General features: G+C 40.0%; 1 protein-coding gene across 1 annotated transcript; it reads right to left on the minus strand.

The window, feature by feature from the left end:
* Nucleotides 1-276: 276 nt before the first annotated feature.
* Nucleotides 277-16,503, minus strand: dnajc14 (DnaJ (Hsp40) homolog, subfamily C, member 14). The gene is made up of 7 exons (XM_014971195.2): nucleotides 16,403-16,503; nucleotides 11,381-12,649; nucleotides 11,195-11,301; nucleotides 9,751-9,870; nucleotides 9,460-9,620; nucleotides 7,031-7,133; nucleotides 277-4,020 (listed from the first exon to the last, which is right to left on the minus strand). The coding sequence occupies exons 2-7, from the start codon at nucleotides 12,515-12,517 to the stop codon at nucleotides 3,723-3,725; spliced, it is 1,926 nt and encodes a 641-aa protein (XP_014826681.2). The 5' UTR covers nucleotides 12,518-12,649; nucleotides 16,403-16,503; the 3' UTR covers nucleotides 277-3,722.
* Nucleotides 16,504-17,445: the final 942 nt, after the last annotated feature.

Consider the following 17,445-nt stretch of genomic DNA (forward strand, 5'->3'; position numbering starts at 1 on the left):
GCTTTTTAGACTCCAATATTCACATCAATGAATCTGGTGGGTTTTTTTACCTTCACATCAGGGAGTCAATGTTTTGGAAACATCTCCATGTAAGGAGCAGAGATTTAAAGGTGCCCTGCTCTGTTTTCACAAGCATAACACAGCCAGTCAAAGGTTGAGTGGAAAATGAGGTAAAACTGAAGGTACTTTTTTAGGTCAGGTTGGATAAAAAGGACTGTCTGCATGATTGCTGAATAAAATGACAAGGTGAAAATGAGCAGAAAACAGTTAACACTGTTGCATCTTGGAAATCATCTTTATTTTGAAAACCAGAGAAAGCAGGGGAAAGAAACCCAAGATTACTTTAAAACTGTTCACCTGGGAACTCGTCTCTGAACTTCATACAAAAAAACCCTGATTGTCAAATATTTTTGCAATATTTCTGCATAATCTGTTTAAAAACAAAGGAAACAACACTGTCAACTCGTTCAGACCTCTTGGACTCTGACCTGCTACCTTTAAGCGTGCAGCACTTCATATTCTCAAATCAAAGAGTTGAAAACAAAGCTAGATGGTTAATGCATCATGGATGAGGCTGTGCAGTTCCTGCGTGAACTAAAGATCAGGGTGTGGTGCTGCAGAAATGTCAAGTTACTGTGATCAATTTCTGAAATTCACTCCTAGTTGGAACATTTTTGTCTTCATTGGAGAGATGGCTTTACATAAAGGGAGCCTCAGATTCCACACATTTCCTTTTGTGTGAGGGAAAAACTTTTTTTTTTAGCAGGTGCAGAGAACCAAAGACTTCCTGCAGAAACGGGCATCTGCAACAAGAGCTCCTTTTAGGCATTCACTCTGTTACAATAACAAAACTCATCTTCTCGCGGTGGCTGTGCAAACGTAAAATCTGTAGGTGAGCTGCTGTCGAGCTCGATGAGTACGACCTCCCACTCACCTGCAGCTGGAGGTTTAGCTTCAAAACCACTGAATCGAAATCAGTTCTGCTCTTTATTACAGCGCCGGGTGTGCAAAAGTCCAAGAAAGGAAAAAATTAACACAATAGAAAACGTCCTATGAATATAAAATATAACCTTTATCAAGTGCCTCTCTCACACACACACACACACACACACACACACAGTTGCCTTTTTCAATAACTGCCCACAATCTTAAAGTGAGATGTAAACAATGCAGCAGGTTGCTTTTACAAGGCTACAGGCAAAACAAAAAAGGTTTCATTAATTTCTAGGCAAAGCCCATGTGAACTTAACTGACTTTTTTAATGTTGATATAACCAGTAAGCACTGGGCAGCTTTCCTGTGAACCTGTAATGTGGAAATCTGAACCACAATAACCATTTAGATGCAGAACGTGACTTGAACTGGGACATCAACGCAATAACCATGGAGTAAAAACATGCTAAAGAACATGCAACAACTTCAGCTTAGGAAAATCCAGAGAAAATTTAGATTAACTGGAACAGAAATGATCTTAGCAGCTACGTAAGAAAAATAGAGCAAATCAACAACGTAGCAGCATACACGTCCTGTTGCGTTTGTTTTCAACCTTGCTGCTTAAGTCTGAACAAAAAGCTTCAGAATTGTTCCTCTGCTTAAATCGGTGAACTTTCTGAAGCTAGACTATTTTCATCTGAAGACATTTTATCTTCAGGATTTAGATAAAAATACCCTCAATTATTCATTAGAAATATTCAAAATGAATGTGTAATCAGAGGCAGGTGCATAACCTGTTGATGCAAAACAAATAGGAGGCTTCAAAACTTGTTTCTAGTAGAAAATATCAGGACTAAACCCAAATATTGAAGATTTTCTATGCTTTTTGGGAGATTAATTTAATCAGACTGTCAGGCAGTGCCTTGCAGAAGTATTCGCATCCCTTGGACCTGGTGACATTTTGTCACATTACAACCACTTTTTTTTATTTGGGTTCCTGGAATACAAAATAGTGTTAATTTATTTATTTCCTTACAAATCCATATCAAAAAGTGCATTCAGTCCCCGATTATAAAAGGCTCTAAAACAATTTTCCAAGGTTTGGACTTCTCGCCAGTAGAGACCAACAACTGGAAACCAGTAGCCTGAAAAGCAGCCAAGAGCCCCACTGCACACATCTGGCAATAAGAAGGTCACAGAAGTCCCATTTGACATTTGTCACGACTTTTAAACCTACATCCAAAACACTACTTGTGGCGAAAAGTAAAGCCTTGAACATACTATTCCCATTGTATTACATGGTAGTGGCAGCATCATGCTGTGGGGACGCTCTTCTTTGGCTGGAGCAGAGATGTTGGCTAGTTTTCTGATAGATGTTTCTGTGAGAAAAACTGCTGCTGCTATCCACCAACAGGAAAATGGCCGTAAACATCCAGAGACAAACGCAGCGGATTGACTGCATATTTATGTGCAGCCAATCCGCTGCACATAAATATGCACATGAATCCAACTGGAATCATGTGGAAAGACTTGAAATTTGATTTTCACTGACAGTTTGGATTTCAGTCCTTTGGGTTCAAAGCTGGTAGATCCACTCAAAAGACTAGAAGCAAAATCACTGCAAAAACAAAATCTAACCAAGAAATTTTGTTCTGATTTCTGGAGCAAATATCTTGATGCACTTGAAATAAGAAACTAAATAAAAGTAACTTCATAGCAAGACATAGAGGCTTGTTTTATGTGAATAATTGATGGGAAAGTACTTGTTCCATTGGCAGATAAATTATTTTCTCGTTATAAATTAAATAATCTGCCTATAGACCTAGCACTTTTTCATCAATAATAAGGAATTATTTACTTAAACAAGCCTCTATACCACTTCAAGTGTGCTAGACCAAAAATACTCGGTAAGATTTTGTGTTTTTGCAGTGGTGTGTTTTGACTGGAGGGGGTTTAATGTAACTATGCCACACTTTTTAGTTTTTTACTTATTAAAAAAATGATTTGTGTCTGTTCATCACATGTAATCCTAGTAAAACACACAGTAGTTTGTGGGGACGTGAAAATGAAATTCAGAAATGTTCAAGGGGTGTAAATACTTCTGCAGGACACTGTAACAACAAGCCACATAAGAACAAAGAAACAGATGTGTTGTGTGTCGTTGCGTCCTGTTAGCGTGGTTCAGATTCGTCCCGCCTGTTTGGGCTGGACAAGGCTTTGCTCCAGATGCAGAAAACGACAAACACACGGCGATAACAACAACAGTAACACTGACACGTTAAGCTGCACAAGCCCTCTTCTTCATTTCTCAGCTATAAATCTTAATGAGCGTCGCCTTCACCTCTACCGTTTCCTCTCCCTCCCGACACGGAGCCCAAAGTGGGAAATTAACCAGATACAAAAGAGAAGTAAGAAAACCGAAGCGTTACAAAAAGGTGAGTAAATCATGCAGTAATGGATTTGGCAGGAAATTCTCGAAAAAAGAAAATGCTTCATTACGGCATCAGAGGGATCTCGGTTGTCAAGGCTACAGTCATGAGTGAGACCAGCAACACAACAGGATGAAATGACAGATAAAGCACCGTCACTGCCACTTCCTCGGCCTTCAACACTGAGATTCACCCAGCTGGTTCCTCTTGGTGATCCAGTCCCTCTCTGCTTGGCGGATCCGACTGCAGCTTCACACTCAACCACTCTTCAGATCTTGGCACGCCCACAGGCGGGCGAGAGACAAACATGGCCATTTTCTTATCGTGTCCCGGTTTTGACACACTAATGAGTAAACGGACTTCACCTCTGGAAGGGTTTTCGGACCTTCTTCCTCCTCCGGGGGGGTTTGCCGCCGTCGGGCCACGTCTCGCCGGAGTCTGGCCGATGGCCCCCCGGCATGTAGAAACCTGTCTGACCCGGGGGAGGGGAGAAAGGGGCAGCTCCAGCACCGGGCGGGTGGTGGTGGGGCGGACCTGAGGGAAAGAAGCCCCCGCCGTTGGCAGCCATGTCATTCGGCGGCCCGCCCTTGAACATTCTGCTGAAGAAGTCCTGCAAGTCAGCCGGGTTCGAAGGACCGGCGGCGTGCTCCGAGGGGCTCCTGGAAGGCAACACAGGAAGTTCAGGACCGCTTTTCGCTCGTGCCAAAGCATAAACATCATCGACCCTTCGCCCGTGACGTCATGCTCTTCAGAACGCGACCCGTTCCGCCATGACGGACATTGAAACAACCTCAGTGCTCCTGTAAAACTCATCAGAAACTAGACTAATACCACTTTTATTTAGTTGATTTCACTTTTACAAAGATCAAAACAATCTTCAATAACTTCATTTGGAATAATAGTCGGGTCACAGAAGGTTTGCCAAATTTTAAATGGTACTTCTGGGCTGCTCAGCTCTCTAGTGCCTCCTGCTGGTTCTCATCGACAGCTTTGTCTCGAGTAAGTTCAGAAAATATGAATACCTAAATTCAAACCTAAATGCGAGGGAATACAAAGATTTACTGAAAACGTGGCGCTGTCGGCTGCACAAACAGACAAGGATACAAACCAAATTTATAATTTTATTGTGTAACTTTTAACGATGAAAGATACGGCAGCGATGGATAATAGCTGTCAATCATAATGTTGTCAGCCCGCAGCCTTCACTGCGGATTTGAAGCAAACACTTTTTACATCCATGCATAACACAGAATTAAACAGCCAGCTCTAAATATGACATATTAGGAGAATGTTTGTCATAAACCTGATCTTCAGAAAGCTGAGAGAGAATATAATTAACAATGAGAAGAAGAAAACTCTTTGGAATAATGCAATAAAGTAAAACACAGGACTTTTTCTGTCAGTTCTACATCTTATGCTGCTTTGGATCTGTTTTACACAGACTGGATAGTTGACTCGATACCCGACTATCATGTTGCAGCAGGAAGGGAAGTGAACTGATCACACATTTAAGGTGTGATCTCTGTAACAGCGATCACACCTGCAGACCAACAATGTGCTGTCGTCGTAACGAACCGCACGCAGCAGGGACCGTTCCTCACAAGAACATCGATATTAGAGGTTTCTTTACGCTGACAGAAATAAATCTGGGAGAAAATGTGAATTTCTTTTTAAAAAAATAAATAAATAAATGAATAAATAAATAAATAAAATAAAATTGACCACTCACTGCTGAGCTTGTTCTCCAAATTAAACATCAAGACGGTTTGAAGTTCAGGTTAATTATTCGTTATTACAACTTAAAGATGTTTACTTTGACTTTGACTCCTCTCCTAACAAAAATGTTATAATTCTAGATTTATTTGAATATCTCGGGTAAAAAACTGAGAGAAAAGATTCATTATTTAACAACGGTGAGCAATGCTGCCCCCCAGATAAATGCCTCTGACCTTTTGCCCCTCAAGAAAACATTTCTGTATTCACGTTTACATTTCAACCATATCTTATATGTAAGGGGAATTATTCAGGGCTTTAATTCAGGAAGAAAAACAGTTTCTCTGTATGTGTTTATATGTTAGACAAACAAATGGTTTTCAGTGGAGCCTGAGCAATTTTAAAACTGTTGTCATTTTTATTGAATAAAGCATGAAATACAGCGCCACCGAGTGTCGACTTTCTTGCATATGTTGTGCACTGAGGGGAAAAAATTAAGTAGAATCTCAAGTAAGACCGGTAAAATTAAAAGATATCCGACTTAAAAATGATCGTCAGTTTCTAAAACTTTAATGAGCATAAAAACTGAATTTATTATGTTTTGTGATGTGTATAAATGTTCTACATTCCTGGATCAAGTTTTACAGTTTAATCAGAAATGGATCGATTTCTTTTGTTGAGGTTTTCTTTGGTTTTTCTCAGTTTCAATTGGTTTACGATTCAATAAAGAGGAAAATCTAACATCTGTAGACCAGAGGAGCCAAAGTGGGACTGTCTGCAATAATTTTATGCAGCCTTTGATCGCTATTTAAAAACGCCACAAATTTGGTTCGACATCACAGGCAGCATTTAATTTAGGGTGTGGGTTTTTCACCTTGTGTTTTAAAACCCTTAGAGAAAACATAAAGTAATGATTTTGTTATTTTCAATAAAACCACATCCAGTGACTTCCACTCAAAAGCAGATTTCATCGTACCTCTTCACTAAACCTGGCTATAAAAACAGCATCTTTTCTATATGAGAGAATGATCCAGATCCCATTCTTACTACTGGAAATAGACCAGAAACATTTTATTACCACCACAATCAAAAATTATTTACCCCAAAAATGTACGACAGTTTTTAATTAAGACAAACCTGTTGGATTATTTTTAATGTTTTGCTTGGCTACAATCTCGTTTCTAAAGAAAATGTCTGAATTTTGGCGACAGGTTCAACTTTGCCTCTCGCTTTCTAAATACTTTCAGCCTCGTTGCAGCAGCTCAATAAAAATTACTCCCTCCTACATTTGACAGCCAAGGAGAAAATATAGTCCCCGCAATAAAACCAAAGTTCAATGCAAATCATTCCTATCTAGCAGGCAGAGCTTAAAACTCTGTAATTGGCTTTAAAATGGTCACATGTCGACTTTTTTGGATGAGCAGAGAAGTTATGCATCGGACACAGGAAGCCTGACATCCTGTGTTTTATCTACCACCGCTTGAATCACTCAGTCTGAAATGTTTAACAGCATTAATTTTTAAATTAGTTACACCATTTGCCTTTGCATCCTTGAAATTAATGAAGGTTTATTTTAGTAAGACAAGCCTTATCACTGCAAGCTGGTACTCAATGCTCTGTAAAGCTGTCACTGCAGCCACTACAGGTATTATTCAATTAAAAACTGACTGAAATCAGAGCGTAGTTTCATCTTACGGTCAAATGTTTTTACATTTAATGTGTAAATCAAATGGAACTTGAAAGAAAAGTTAGTTTGTAAGTTGTCTTCTTTGATGTTCAGAGCCACAATCATAAAAATGAACAGAAATAAACCTGTTCATTTTTTTTTTTGTAAAAAAAAAAAAAAATCTATGTATTGCCTAAAAGTTATAATTTTTGAATTAAATCAACAAAATAAATGTGTTTAACGGTGGTCTTCTGGTTCAGTGATGCGCCTGCGTCATCGGTGGGACGTACCTGTGTCGTGTGGCGCTGCTGCTGTTCTTTGAACCAAACGAGATGTGGTACGGGACGCGGTGGGTGTCGGGGGAAATGCTTATTCTTTGGCAACCTGCCCACTCTGAAACATGACAGCAAACACACAAACATATTCATTTTTAAATCATTTTCAATTTTCAACATATTTAAACACCAACTTTAACTAATACGTTTTTTTTTGGTCTGTTCTACATTTGAGAAGATCGGAAAAACCCGACGTGACTTTGTACATCAGGGATCGTTGTAAATATGGCAGAGTAACAGCTCAGTGGCAGCGAGGAGGCAAATTAAAGGTTCCTGATGCTTTGTGGCATATTTTGTAAACAGCCAGAAGAAGTTCATTGGTCCAAACAACAAAGATCCATTCTCATTGCTTCCTGCCGTTTCTCCTGCATGCTGGTACCATTCTACCCATCTGGTACCCATAAAATACCAAACCACAAAACAAAAACCTTTAACTAATTACCAATTTTAAAAAAAACAGCTACAAGTTAGCAGAGTGAAGGTAAACTTTTAGTCCACACTTTTTAATCTAAAATTAGATATAGATACAGAACTACACATGACGCCACTTAAACCAAAACACTGGCGTAATGTTTTGGTTTAAGTGGATGAAGGTGTTTTTAAACACGTCAGCCAGTTTGGCAGGCAGATTAGAAGACAGTTTGAGCAACAGAGTCTTAGGGCAAAAGGCATCAACAAATTTCTCAGAAAAATAAATATTGTTGCGCATCCATCTGGGGAACGCTACAAGGCCATTCAAAAATAATCTGGAAGACGTTCAAGAGAATCAGCGTTCCTCCCAAAAGTGGGCGTCCCAATCAAGTTCAGCCCGAGGTCAAACCATGAAGGACTCAGAGAAACTGCAAACACTCGCAGTCTGAATGCCTCAGCTCGTTTTTTTTTTTTTGTTTTTTTTTTTTTTGAGTGTTCAAGTTTATGAGGAAAATTTTAAAGTGAAAATTGTGAAACGACAGCTTAGGTTCTTAAAGCTACACCTGAACAAACTACAAGAACTTGGTTAAAATGTCTTCTGGATAAAAACCAAACAACATCAACGCAGTCTCGTCTGCTCAGGGTGGGTTTGTATCGTCTGTTCAGAGGGAAGCTCTGGTGCGGACTCGATTCTGCTTCAGTTCTGACACAACAGAGCTCTTACAGGGTGTGGATGAGTGCAAATTTCTTAAATAGCTTGTAGGTTTTGCTTCCTTCTTTTCTTCTTTTCCTTTTAAGGATGGAAATACGCTTGTGAAGGCCGTGTGAAAAAAAAAAGAAGCCAAGAACCCCAGCTAGCAACCACAAACTGCAGCAGTGTCTCCTTCTGGTAAACCAACACAAGGCAATCAATCTCTGCAGAGTGGAAGGAAAATGCTCTAAGTCTTGCTGCGTGATCTCCATTGGATTCAAGTCTAAACTTTGACTGGGCCATTTTAACACATGAATATGATTTGATTCAAACTAGGGCTCCAACCAACTTATTTTAGTAATCATAAAAATGGCACACTGTGTAATTTTTTTTTTCATTTTACCACTTAATTATTTTTCATACAAAAGTAGAAATACTTTAAAAAACATCCAAATAAATAAACTACTTATTTTTTAAGTAAGGGCATAAAAAATGTATTGCCTAAAATGAAACGACAGAGCAGTCCTTCAGCGTACACTTGATCATTTGTAGCAAAGGATTTATCTGCAGTTAAAAAAAATACTTCCAACATCAACATGTGAAAAGCGTTTTAGTCCTTTCTGCTAAAATTAATATTTATACAGCACAGGGCTGATTTGTTGACCATTATATGGATTAACCGATTAATAGTTTGACAGCAAAAGGGCCTTAATAGGAGATTTTCTATACCCAATTTGAACCAAGAGTAGCTTAAACTCTCTAACTTGAGGAGTTCTGGGTTCACCATATTCACAAAGTTTGGAGCTTTTATTATCTTTTATGCAAAATGTATATATTTTTGTAGAGTTTAATTACTGCTCTGATTGTGTTTTTCTTTCAGCAATTGGCCTTTGTGAGTCTGTATACTCAATTAAATACTATATTAGTTGACAATAATTTCACTAATTTATTGATCAATTAATCCGATGAGTTTACCATCAGCTCTGACAAGAGGAACAGAGTCTCCCTCAGCATGATGGTGCCACTGCTGTATTTCACCATGGAGGCGGTGTGTTTAGGGTGACGTTCAGCATCAGTTTCCAAAGGGTTGAGATTTTGTTTCATCTTCTTCCACATGTTCTATGCTGTTAACCATCAGATGACGGATTATTTAATCTGCGAGACGTTCTTATAAATGTTTACGAGGTAGAGGCAAAGTATTTCTCATGAAGAAGCACAATCTTGAAAGTCCGTCTTAGTCTTGAGTTTAGACAGAAATCAACTGACAAAAACGGCCGTTCACCTGTAATGTCATACACTTTTCCTTCCATACAAGCAAAGTACGTGATGCGTAAGCCCAACATGCTGGACTCGGCCCACAGGTCTCCCTCCTCGGCGCTATGGCAACGGCTGCATTCAGCACAGAAGCGGGCTTCAGCAGGATCTCGATCCATCTCGAACCGCCTGCACACACGGGTCATGAAGGAGAAACCAGTGAAGCGGAACAACGTTCACGACGACGACTCCGGTGTGAGAAACACTGAACGGTGGTGTCATGTGTTGATACAGTGATGTCAGGTGCGCATCAACGTACTTGTGCTTGCCTTCACACTTTGTGCACATCATGGTGTTCATGGCTTCCTTCAGGTCATCCTGCAGTTTGGTGAGAAACTCGTTCATGGACTTTGAGAGCTCGGTCGCTGCCATGCGCTTCCTGTGTGGGAAAGACACAACTTGTGATTCAAGACAATTCAGAAGTTCCCTGCTAAACAAATCTAAGGCGGAAAATGTGAATATTCTCTGAATTCGGCAACTGTTTTTATACGTCGTATTTGCCTTTGTTCTGCACTGGAATCACAAAGCAGATGCAAACCAGCATATCCAAGCAGCTAGATTTGGTTTTGGTTGTAGCCGTCTTCTCTTCAGCCATGAAAGCAAATGCAGAAGTGACCAAAGAGAGAGAGAAAAAATATGCTGTACTTTTTAAATGTGATTATTTTACTAAACAGAGAACTCCAGACTGGATGAGGCCTTCCTTAAAACTCATAAATCAGTAAGTGATGCTGCAGATTGTAAAATCTCTCACTGCAGTGCATGTTTCCCCCTCAGTGGGAAACAGTTGGGCATGTTTAGGTTCTGTTGGGAAGTCCAGCAATTTATTTGATGAGAAAAATCTACCTCATTAGAAGAAAGGATGCATTTTCTGATCTTGTATCAACAATCTCACCAGTTTTTAGCAGCTGTTTTTCTTTTCATATAATACAATTAAGAATGCAAGGCTATTTTCCCAGGCTGTAATTAACATAAAGGTAAGTCAAAATAAGTAGGTGACACCTTAACTACACATAATACTTCCTCAAAATGCAGGCAAACTGTCAGTTGTCAGGCCATTGGCTCAGTGACAATATTTTAAAGGAGTATTGTGTTTTCCAGGCACAAAGTGTCGTTTTATAGCACAGTCAGGTAATTATGTTCCCTTCAGTTGCTATAAAAATGCTATAAATATCAAATATGATTCCTGCACCTGCACATCATCACAGCAATGCTCCTCTGTATTAGCAATCCTTTAGCCATCCTTGAATAACTGAGATGGCAGATTAGAGGATTTCTCAAATATGAAGAATCATGGCAACACTCCCTGTATGTTTTTGATGAGGGAATAACATTATAGCATGATGTAAACCTCAAAAAAGCGTTTTAACATAATACTGCCTCTTTCCAGCATCACAGATAGAAAAGCTCAGGTTTGGTCACATTCAGCCGGAGTAAATGGCTTCAGTGTTACTCTTCCTATCACAGAAGGAAAAATACATCTTTATATAGAAAGCAAAAAAGCATTTTTTTTAATAGAGCTCATAATATGAACAAAAGTTTATGAGGCTGCTGAGAATTGTAATAAATTCTAAGCTGCAAATGGCAAAAGCCAAGAAAAGAAAAATATTAAAATCAAGAAACTGTATTTATTGCATGTTCATGCCAAGATGTCCTTCCTAACAGTGCGTTGTTCCTCAGGGGTCTGGTGACTTTCTCCTACTCACAGCTCATACTCTCGCCGTGTCTCAGGGTTGCTGACAATATCCCAGGCTGCCCTCAGAACCTTGAACGCCTCTCCGGCTCGCGGATGTTTGTTCTTGTCTGGATGGACCTGAAAGCACAAAAGTCGAGGTTATTGAAGTAAAGAAGGGTGAAAAAGGCTCCTGGCTCCAGATTAAACACACACACACCTGGACAGCCAGCTGTCTGTAGGCCTTCTTCAGCTCCGTCTCTGTGGCATGCACCTCCACGCCCAGCACCGTGAAGGGGTCGAGCTCCCCCTCTGGCACCTCGGCCAGCGCCAGCAGTCGCTCCAGTTCCTGACTTGGCTCCCCTCTTGCGGCTCTGCTGGGCGACGAGGGCGATGACTGTGTGTTGCGATACTTCCTGAACCAGCTCCAGGCTCTCTCCAACACAGACGCCAGCCTCTTCCAGGCCCGCGACTCCAGAAAAGCCATCCAATAGCGTTTACCCCGCTCACCACCAACACGCAGCAGCAACCCCTTCACCCACTGGAAGCTGAAAATAACTAAAGCGCAGAAAAGTCTGAAACAAGAGGAGACGGCTGACTTTATCCACTTAAGAGTCCTCATAGTTTTGTCCAAAAGGTCTGCTCCAGCGCATTTCATCCGCTTCAAAACCCGGCTAAAGTCTGCTTTCATTCCAGGCAGATCGGTGATCTTAACAACAATCTGCTTCCCGCAGTTGTAAAGTTTCAAAACCCCCATTTCCACTCCCACTCCGCAGTTGTGAGTTAATGTCACAATGATCTCAATCAGCATGTGGACGCAGGAAATGCACCAGACGCTCAGGGAGTCTGACAGCATCTCTCTGAAAGCAAAGAAAAGTTGTTTTCCCGTCCGCCTGCGACCGCGACTCTGCTGATGGTGGTGATGGTTGCGTCTGCGAGTCTGCTTGTGCCGACTTCCGCTGGACGGGATGCTGCCTTTCTGAAAGCTCTGCTCGAACAGAGAGCTGCCGCTCCTCAACTTGCACCTCCGTCCGCCTCCCAGCGCCCTCCAGCCGGACTCTCCGTTCATCTGTTGCTCCTTTGCGGCTTCATCTTCTTCTTGATTGATAAGCTGTGGGTTTTCATGATCCAAATCTTGTTCAAACCCCTCTGAAACCTCTTCTGCGTCCTCTTTAGCCTCCATGGATTCACATGACTCTACGTCACCCGTTCCAGGGTCAATAACTGAAGTTTCCTGAGAGTTGAGATGGACCGTATTATCCTCCTGTGTGCACTCATCAGTCTCTCCAGCCTGCTGCTGCTCCGAGACAAAACCACCGTCACAAACCTCCTCATCATCCATCTCTTCCTTCTCCATATCCCTTACAGTTGTCAGATTGAAAGGGGACAAAAGTTTCCTAACTCCATGATCTGCTGCAGAGTTTCCTCCATTTGCTCATACCAATATGAAACTGGGGTTCCTCACAGCTAACATTATGAAATCGGCCACCTGAAAAGAAAAAGATCAGAAAACAAAACAGCCCCTTCAATCAAAGAAATAGATCCTTAAAGTCTAAATAAATATAAGGTAACATAAGTTAGTAAAATGTTACTATATCTGTACCAGATTTTCTCCCAGTGCATAAAGGCACCGATGTCAGTAAAAATGAGATTTTTAACTCATTTTATCTCCTAAAGTAGCCAGAAATATTCAATGTTGTTATTTAACCAACAAAACTTTCATCATCAAGATGCAGAAACTGTGCCTTGCTAAGCTGTTCATACTTCTTGAACTTTTTCACATTTTAACTGACTGTACAACCACAAACATCTATGTAGTTTACTTGGATTTAATGTTACAAACCAAGGCAAAGTAGCACATAACTATGAAAACAGAAAATCCTGCATGGCTTTTCTATTTTTCTTTTATCCAAGTTTCATCTCTATTCAAACCCTGCACTCTGATGCCAATGAAAAGGCCATTAAGTAAAATAAAACTCATAAGGAGTGCCATTTAAAGATTATCACAAGCCAAGTAACAGACACTGTAAAAAAAAAAAAAAAAAGATAAGATAATATAAAACAGTACATTAAAACTCAAAGCAAGAAGAAAACACAATGAGCTCAGTCTCTACTAACCAAAGCTGTGGAGCATTTGCTTTTACACCAAATATTCCCTTTTAAATATTAATCTAATCATTCAGGTACAACAACAGAAGACAGTGTTGTGTTCAAGACCACCTAACCCAAGACCAAGACAAGACCAAGACCAGAGTGTATCGAGACCGAGACAAGACCAAGACTTTTGGGGTCCGAGACCAAGTCAAGACCAAGACCGAGGGGAGTCGAGACCGAGTCAAGACCAAGACCAGCGGCCCGCGCTACATGACACAATAAAATGTAAAATATGATCGAAATTGCTTCTCAAAATAATCTGAAAGATCCATATTACCATAAAACACCTAGATATTAAATACTTAATACATTTTACCAATATTAAATATTCCATTTATGTGCTAAAAAGTGTGATGGTCTCGTGCCATCCCTAAAAACATAACGCCCTGGGCATTTGCCCATATTGCTCATATAAGAAACCACCACTGTCTGCACCATTAAACATAGCAATTGAGGCAATGCCCTGACGGTAAATAACGCTCAACCATGAACACTGACCAAGGAGCAACAAGCAAGAAGTAACCAAACAGAAGGCGCTCATTGTGACTGTTTTCACTCTCTATCCCAGTACATGAAGCCAGGTAGTCTGACACCATGGCAGACATTACAGCTGCCACTTTGAACAAAAACAATCAAAGAGCATTGTGCATGCTCTGCGTGCTCTTTCGTTCTTGTGTTTTAGTTATTTGTTAATTTAAATTTTAACGTACATAATACAATAAAATAATGATGCAGTGTACACAGAGCATTACAAGAACAAAGAAGGGGTGTTCTGTCAGGTCAGATCACGGTGTTCTGTCAGATCAGCATACGTTGTCAGATAGTCGTACACTTAGCTCAGATATGCATACGCTGTCATTACCATATGATTTTATTTAATCAGCAACATAGAATCATGACGTAGATCATCATACACTTGGTTATTAACAGTTGTATGGCATCCAGCTGCAGCCAGACCTGCTTTAAACACACTTTGAAACTACGACAACGCATGTATATCCATCTAGTTATCACATTATGTCATATTATAAACAATTTAATTACTTATTTTCGTCATAACTTGTTGCGTATACTGACAACTACACTGACGGTCGGACTTAATGCGCATGCGCTGGCATGGTACTCACTGCATGTATGCTATTCTGACAGCGTATGGCTATGTGATAGAACACCGGCTACATCTGTCAGACACGTCATTACCATAAGATTTAATTTAATCAACAACATAGAATCATGACGTAGATCGTCATACACTTTGTTATTAACAGTTGTATGGCATCCTGACTTAGCGGTTAAGTGAGTTTTACACGGGCGTATGTTGTAGCTGACTCCAGCTGCAGCCAGACCCTGCTTTAAATACACTTTGAAACCATGACAACAAATGTATATCTATATAGTTATCATTGAAAACAATTTAATGACTTATGTTCATCATAACTTGCTGCGTATGGTGAACTGACAACTCCTCTGACGGTCGGACTTCTTAATTCTTAATGCATGTACGCTATCATGACAGCGTATGGCTATCTGATAGAACGGCTCTCAGTGAGTGACACTCCAGTCCTATCTATAAGTAAAGAGCCGTGGAGAAGAATTGACTGTTTCTGAATGTCACCTCACTATATTGGACATAGCGTTGTCCCATATACGCGACAAGTCAGTCAACACCTCCACCACATTCAGGCAGTGAGTGATAACATGTTTCATCACAATGCTTATGTGTCTCTGTACAGCTAGCTTTGATAACATCACGTTAACGGAGCTTACCTTCTTTGAGCTACTTTTCTAAGTGACGAAAAAAGTTAGACGTTGTCCCCACCGTCTGTGAAAGCGAAGCGCTGCTGAGTTAGATGTGGCCATCGGATTTCTTACTATTTATGCAGCGCTATTATATTACTGACGATTAGACAAACATTTTCTGCCGCTGAGAGGAAACCACTGCGCGTGTCCTGGAGCGCCGCGAGCGAGTGAAAGGTGGGGAGGGGAGGAAGAGGGGGAGTAACAGAAACACTTAGTTGCTTGGATTTTAATCGGTGCGTTTTGCATCCACTGAAAACAAAGATGTTAACAAATAAACTGGACAGTATGCTGTACGTTTAGTGATATTTTCACAGTTGCGGTCTTGACTGGTCTTGAAATAAAATGCCGAGTCCTCAGACCCCGAGACCGAGACAAGACCGAGACCAAATGCGGTCGAGTCCGAGACGAGACCGAGACCATCAAAAAATGGTCTTAAGACCGGTCTTAAGACCAAGACCAACTTCGAGTACCACAACACTGACAGAAGAAAAGGCTTTTTGTAATCTATTGTTTAAAAATTTTATTAAGGTGTAAAGGTTGTAATGCCTGATATGGATCTGTATTGATTTTTTTAAACGTACGAGAGTCAATAATTGATAATGCACAACTACATAGTTTTGAATAATAGCAAAACCTTAATTGTTTTGAAGAAATTCGTCAGAAAAAGCAAAGCATCGTAACTTGTGTTTTGCAGATGAATGGCTGTATTTGTTCGGCATTTGATCAAATTAAACTTATAAAGCTTGCTCTAACACGAACATATTCAAACATAGATCATAAATTACAATGAATATCACAGCTTTATTTATGACTAACGCAGTCAACATGAGTTTATCTGAACCGTGAGCAGAAACAAGAAATTTAAAAGCAGACTTTTCTGACAGTAACCTGGCTGTCACACAAGAAATCATCTTAGTCCTGCTGAAAGCTCCAGATGTTTTTCTTGAAACGACGAAGGTTAGCAAGCAGCCAGGGTGTTAGCATGAGGAAGCAGGAAGACAAATATGGGTAATATTAGCTTCTTCTGAGTCCAACTTAGAAATTATTTCATTAAATATGGCATTACTTACAGAAGAAAAATATGAAAGATAAAAAACAACAAGTCTGAACGCAATTAGCTCGCCAGAAGCTAACTCTTAGCCAATGATACTAACTGAACTTGCTATTATTAGCGCCTGTTTCCTCTTCCTTTCAGCTCAGACGAGCTTAAAAACAGAGACGGGCTAAAGCGAGAGCCAGAGTCATTTAACATATTTCGTTCAAGAAAGATGAGAGTCATTTAACATACCTTTAAGATGAATGTGTAACCTTGTTTGTGAACAGAAAGCCAACTGTTTCTTTTCCTCCTCTAATTCCTTCTATGGTTTTCTGACAGTGAGCAGACATTGGAGGGGCGGTGCTGCCACCTAGTGTTCAACAGAGAGATCAGGTTCAAAGGGTACATATGTTTAAACTGTAGCCAGTAAGTCGCAGTCTTAGAGTTAGTCAAATCATAATTTCTTGGCTGAAATAAAATTGGATTAATCTGAATTAGGACGCTAACAATAGAAATAATAACATTCAGCTTGAATTTCCTTGCGTGGCCTCTGGGGGAATTGGCACCAAAGTCAGTCAGAGAGGCAATTTGAAATCATGGAGTCACACTACACATTCAGTCTCACAAACCATTTTTGCTTGGGTGTACACTAGTAAACGGTGCCCTGTAGATGTAACTTTTGAACCTTCCCACAGGTTTATGTTACAATCATATAATTATGATGCATTTTATTGTGATTTTATGTGACAGATCAACCCAACCCACTGTTTAGAACAGTGAAGGGGAAGGAAATAAAAAAGTTTAATGCAGCCAGTTGATTAGCAACAAAGAGGGCAATCTAATCTTACTATAAACCCAGCTGTACTGCAAAGTCCTCAGTGGTTTGTTAGATAGTTGAACGGACAGCATCATGATGTTTTGCATCAGCCAGGAGCCAAACTGGACTATTCCAAAGAAAAAAGGGAATTGTTTCTTTTACTGAATATTTTAAATATGTTTTTCACCAGTAAAATAAACTAAAATGTATCTTAGTCTATTCATTTTCAAGCATTAAAGTTTTTTGGTATTTGTTTTAACTTAATGTAGTACTAAAGCTATTTATACCAAGCTTTTGCAACCTTTCAATTTTTCCACATTTTGTCACCTTGCAATCCTAAACTTCGTTGTGTTTAATTGGGATATGATACACATTTTACTCTGACACTTAAACACCCCTGAACAAAGTTTATTTGTAGAACAAAAGCCATGTTACTTTCATTTTACACCTTGACACAAGCAAAGAGAAATGACCTGGT

Source organism: Poecilia mexicana, unplaced genomic scaffold, assembly GCF_051168715.1.
Source record: "Poecilia mexicana isolate PSO_F unplaced genomic scaffold, ASM5116871v1 scaffold_5, whole genome shotgun sequence".
In the NCBI taxonomy this organism is placed as follows: domain Eukaryota; kingdom Metazoa; phylum Chordata; class Actinopteri; order Cyprinodontiformes; family Poeciliidae; genus Poecilia; species Poecilia mexicana.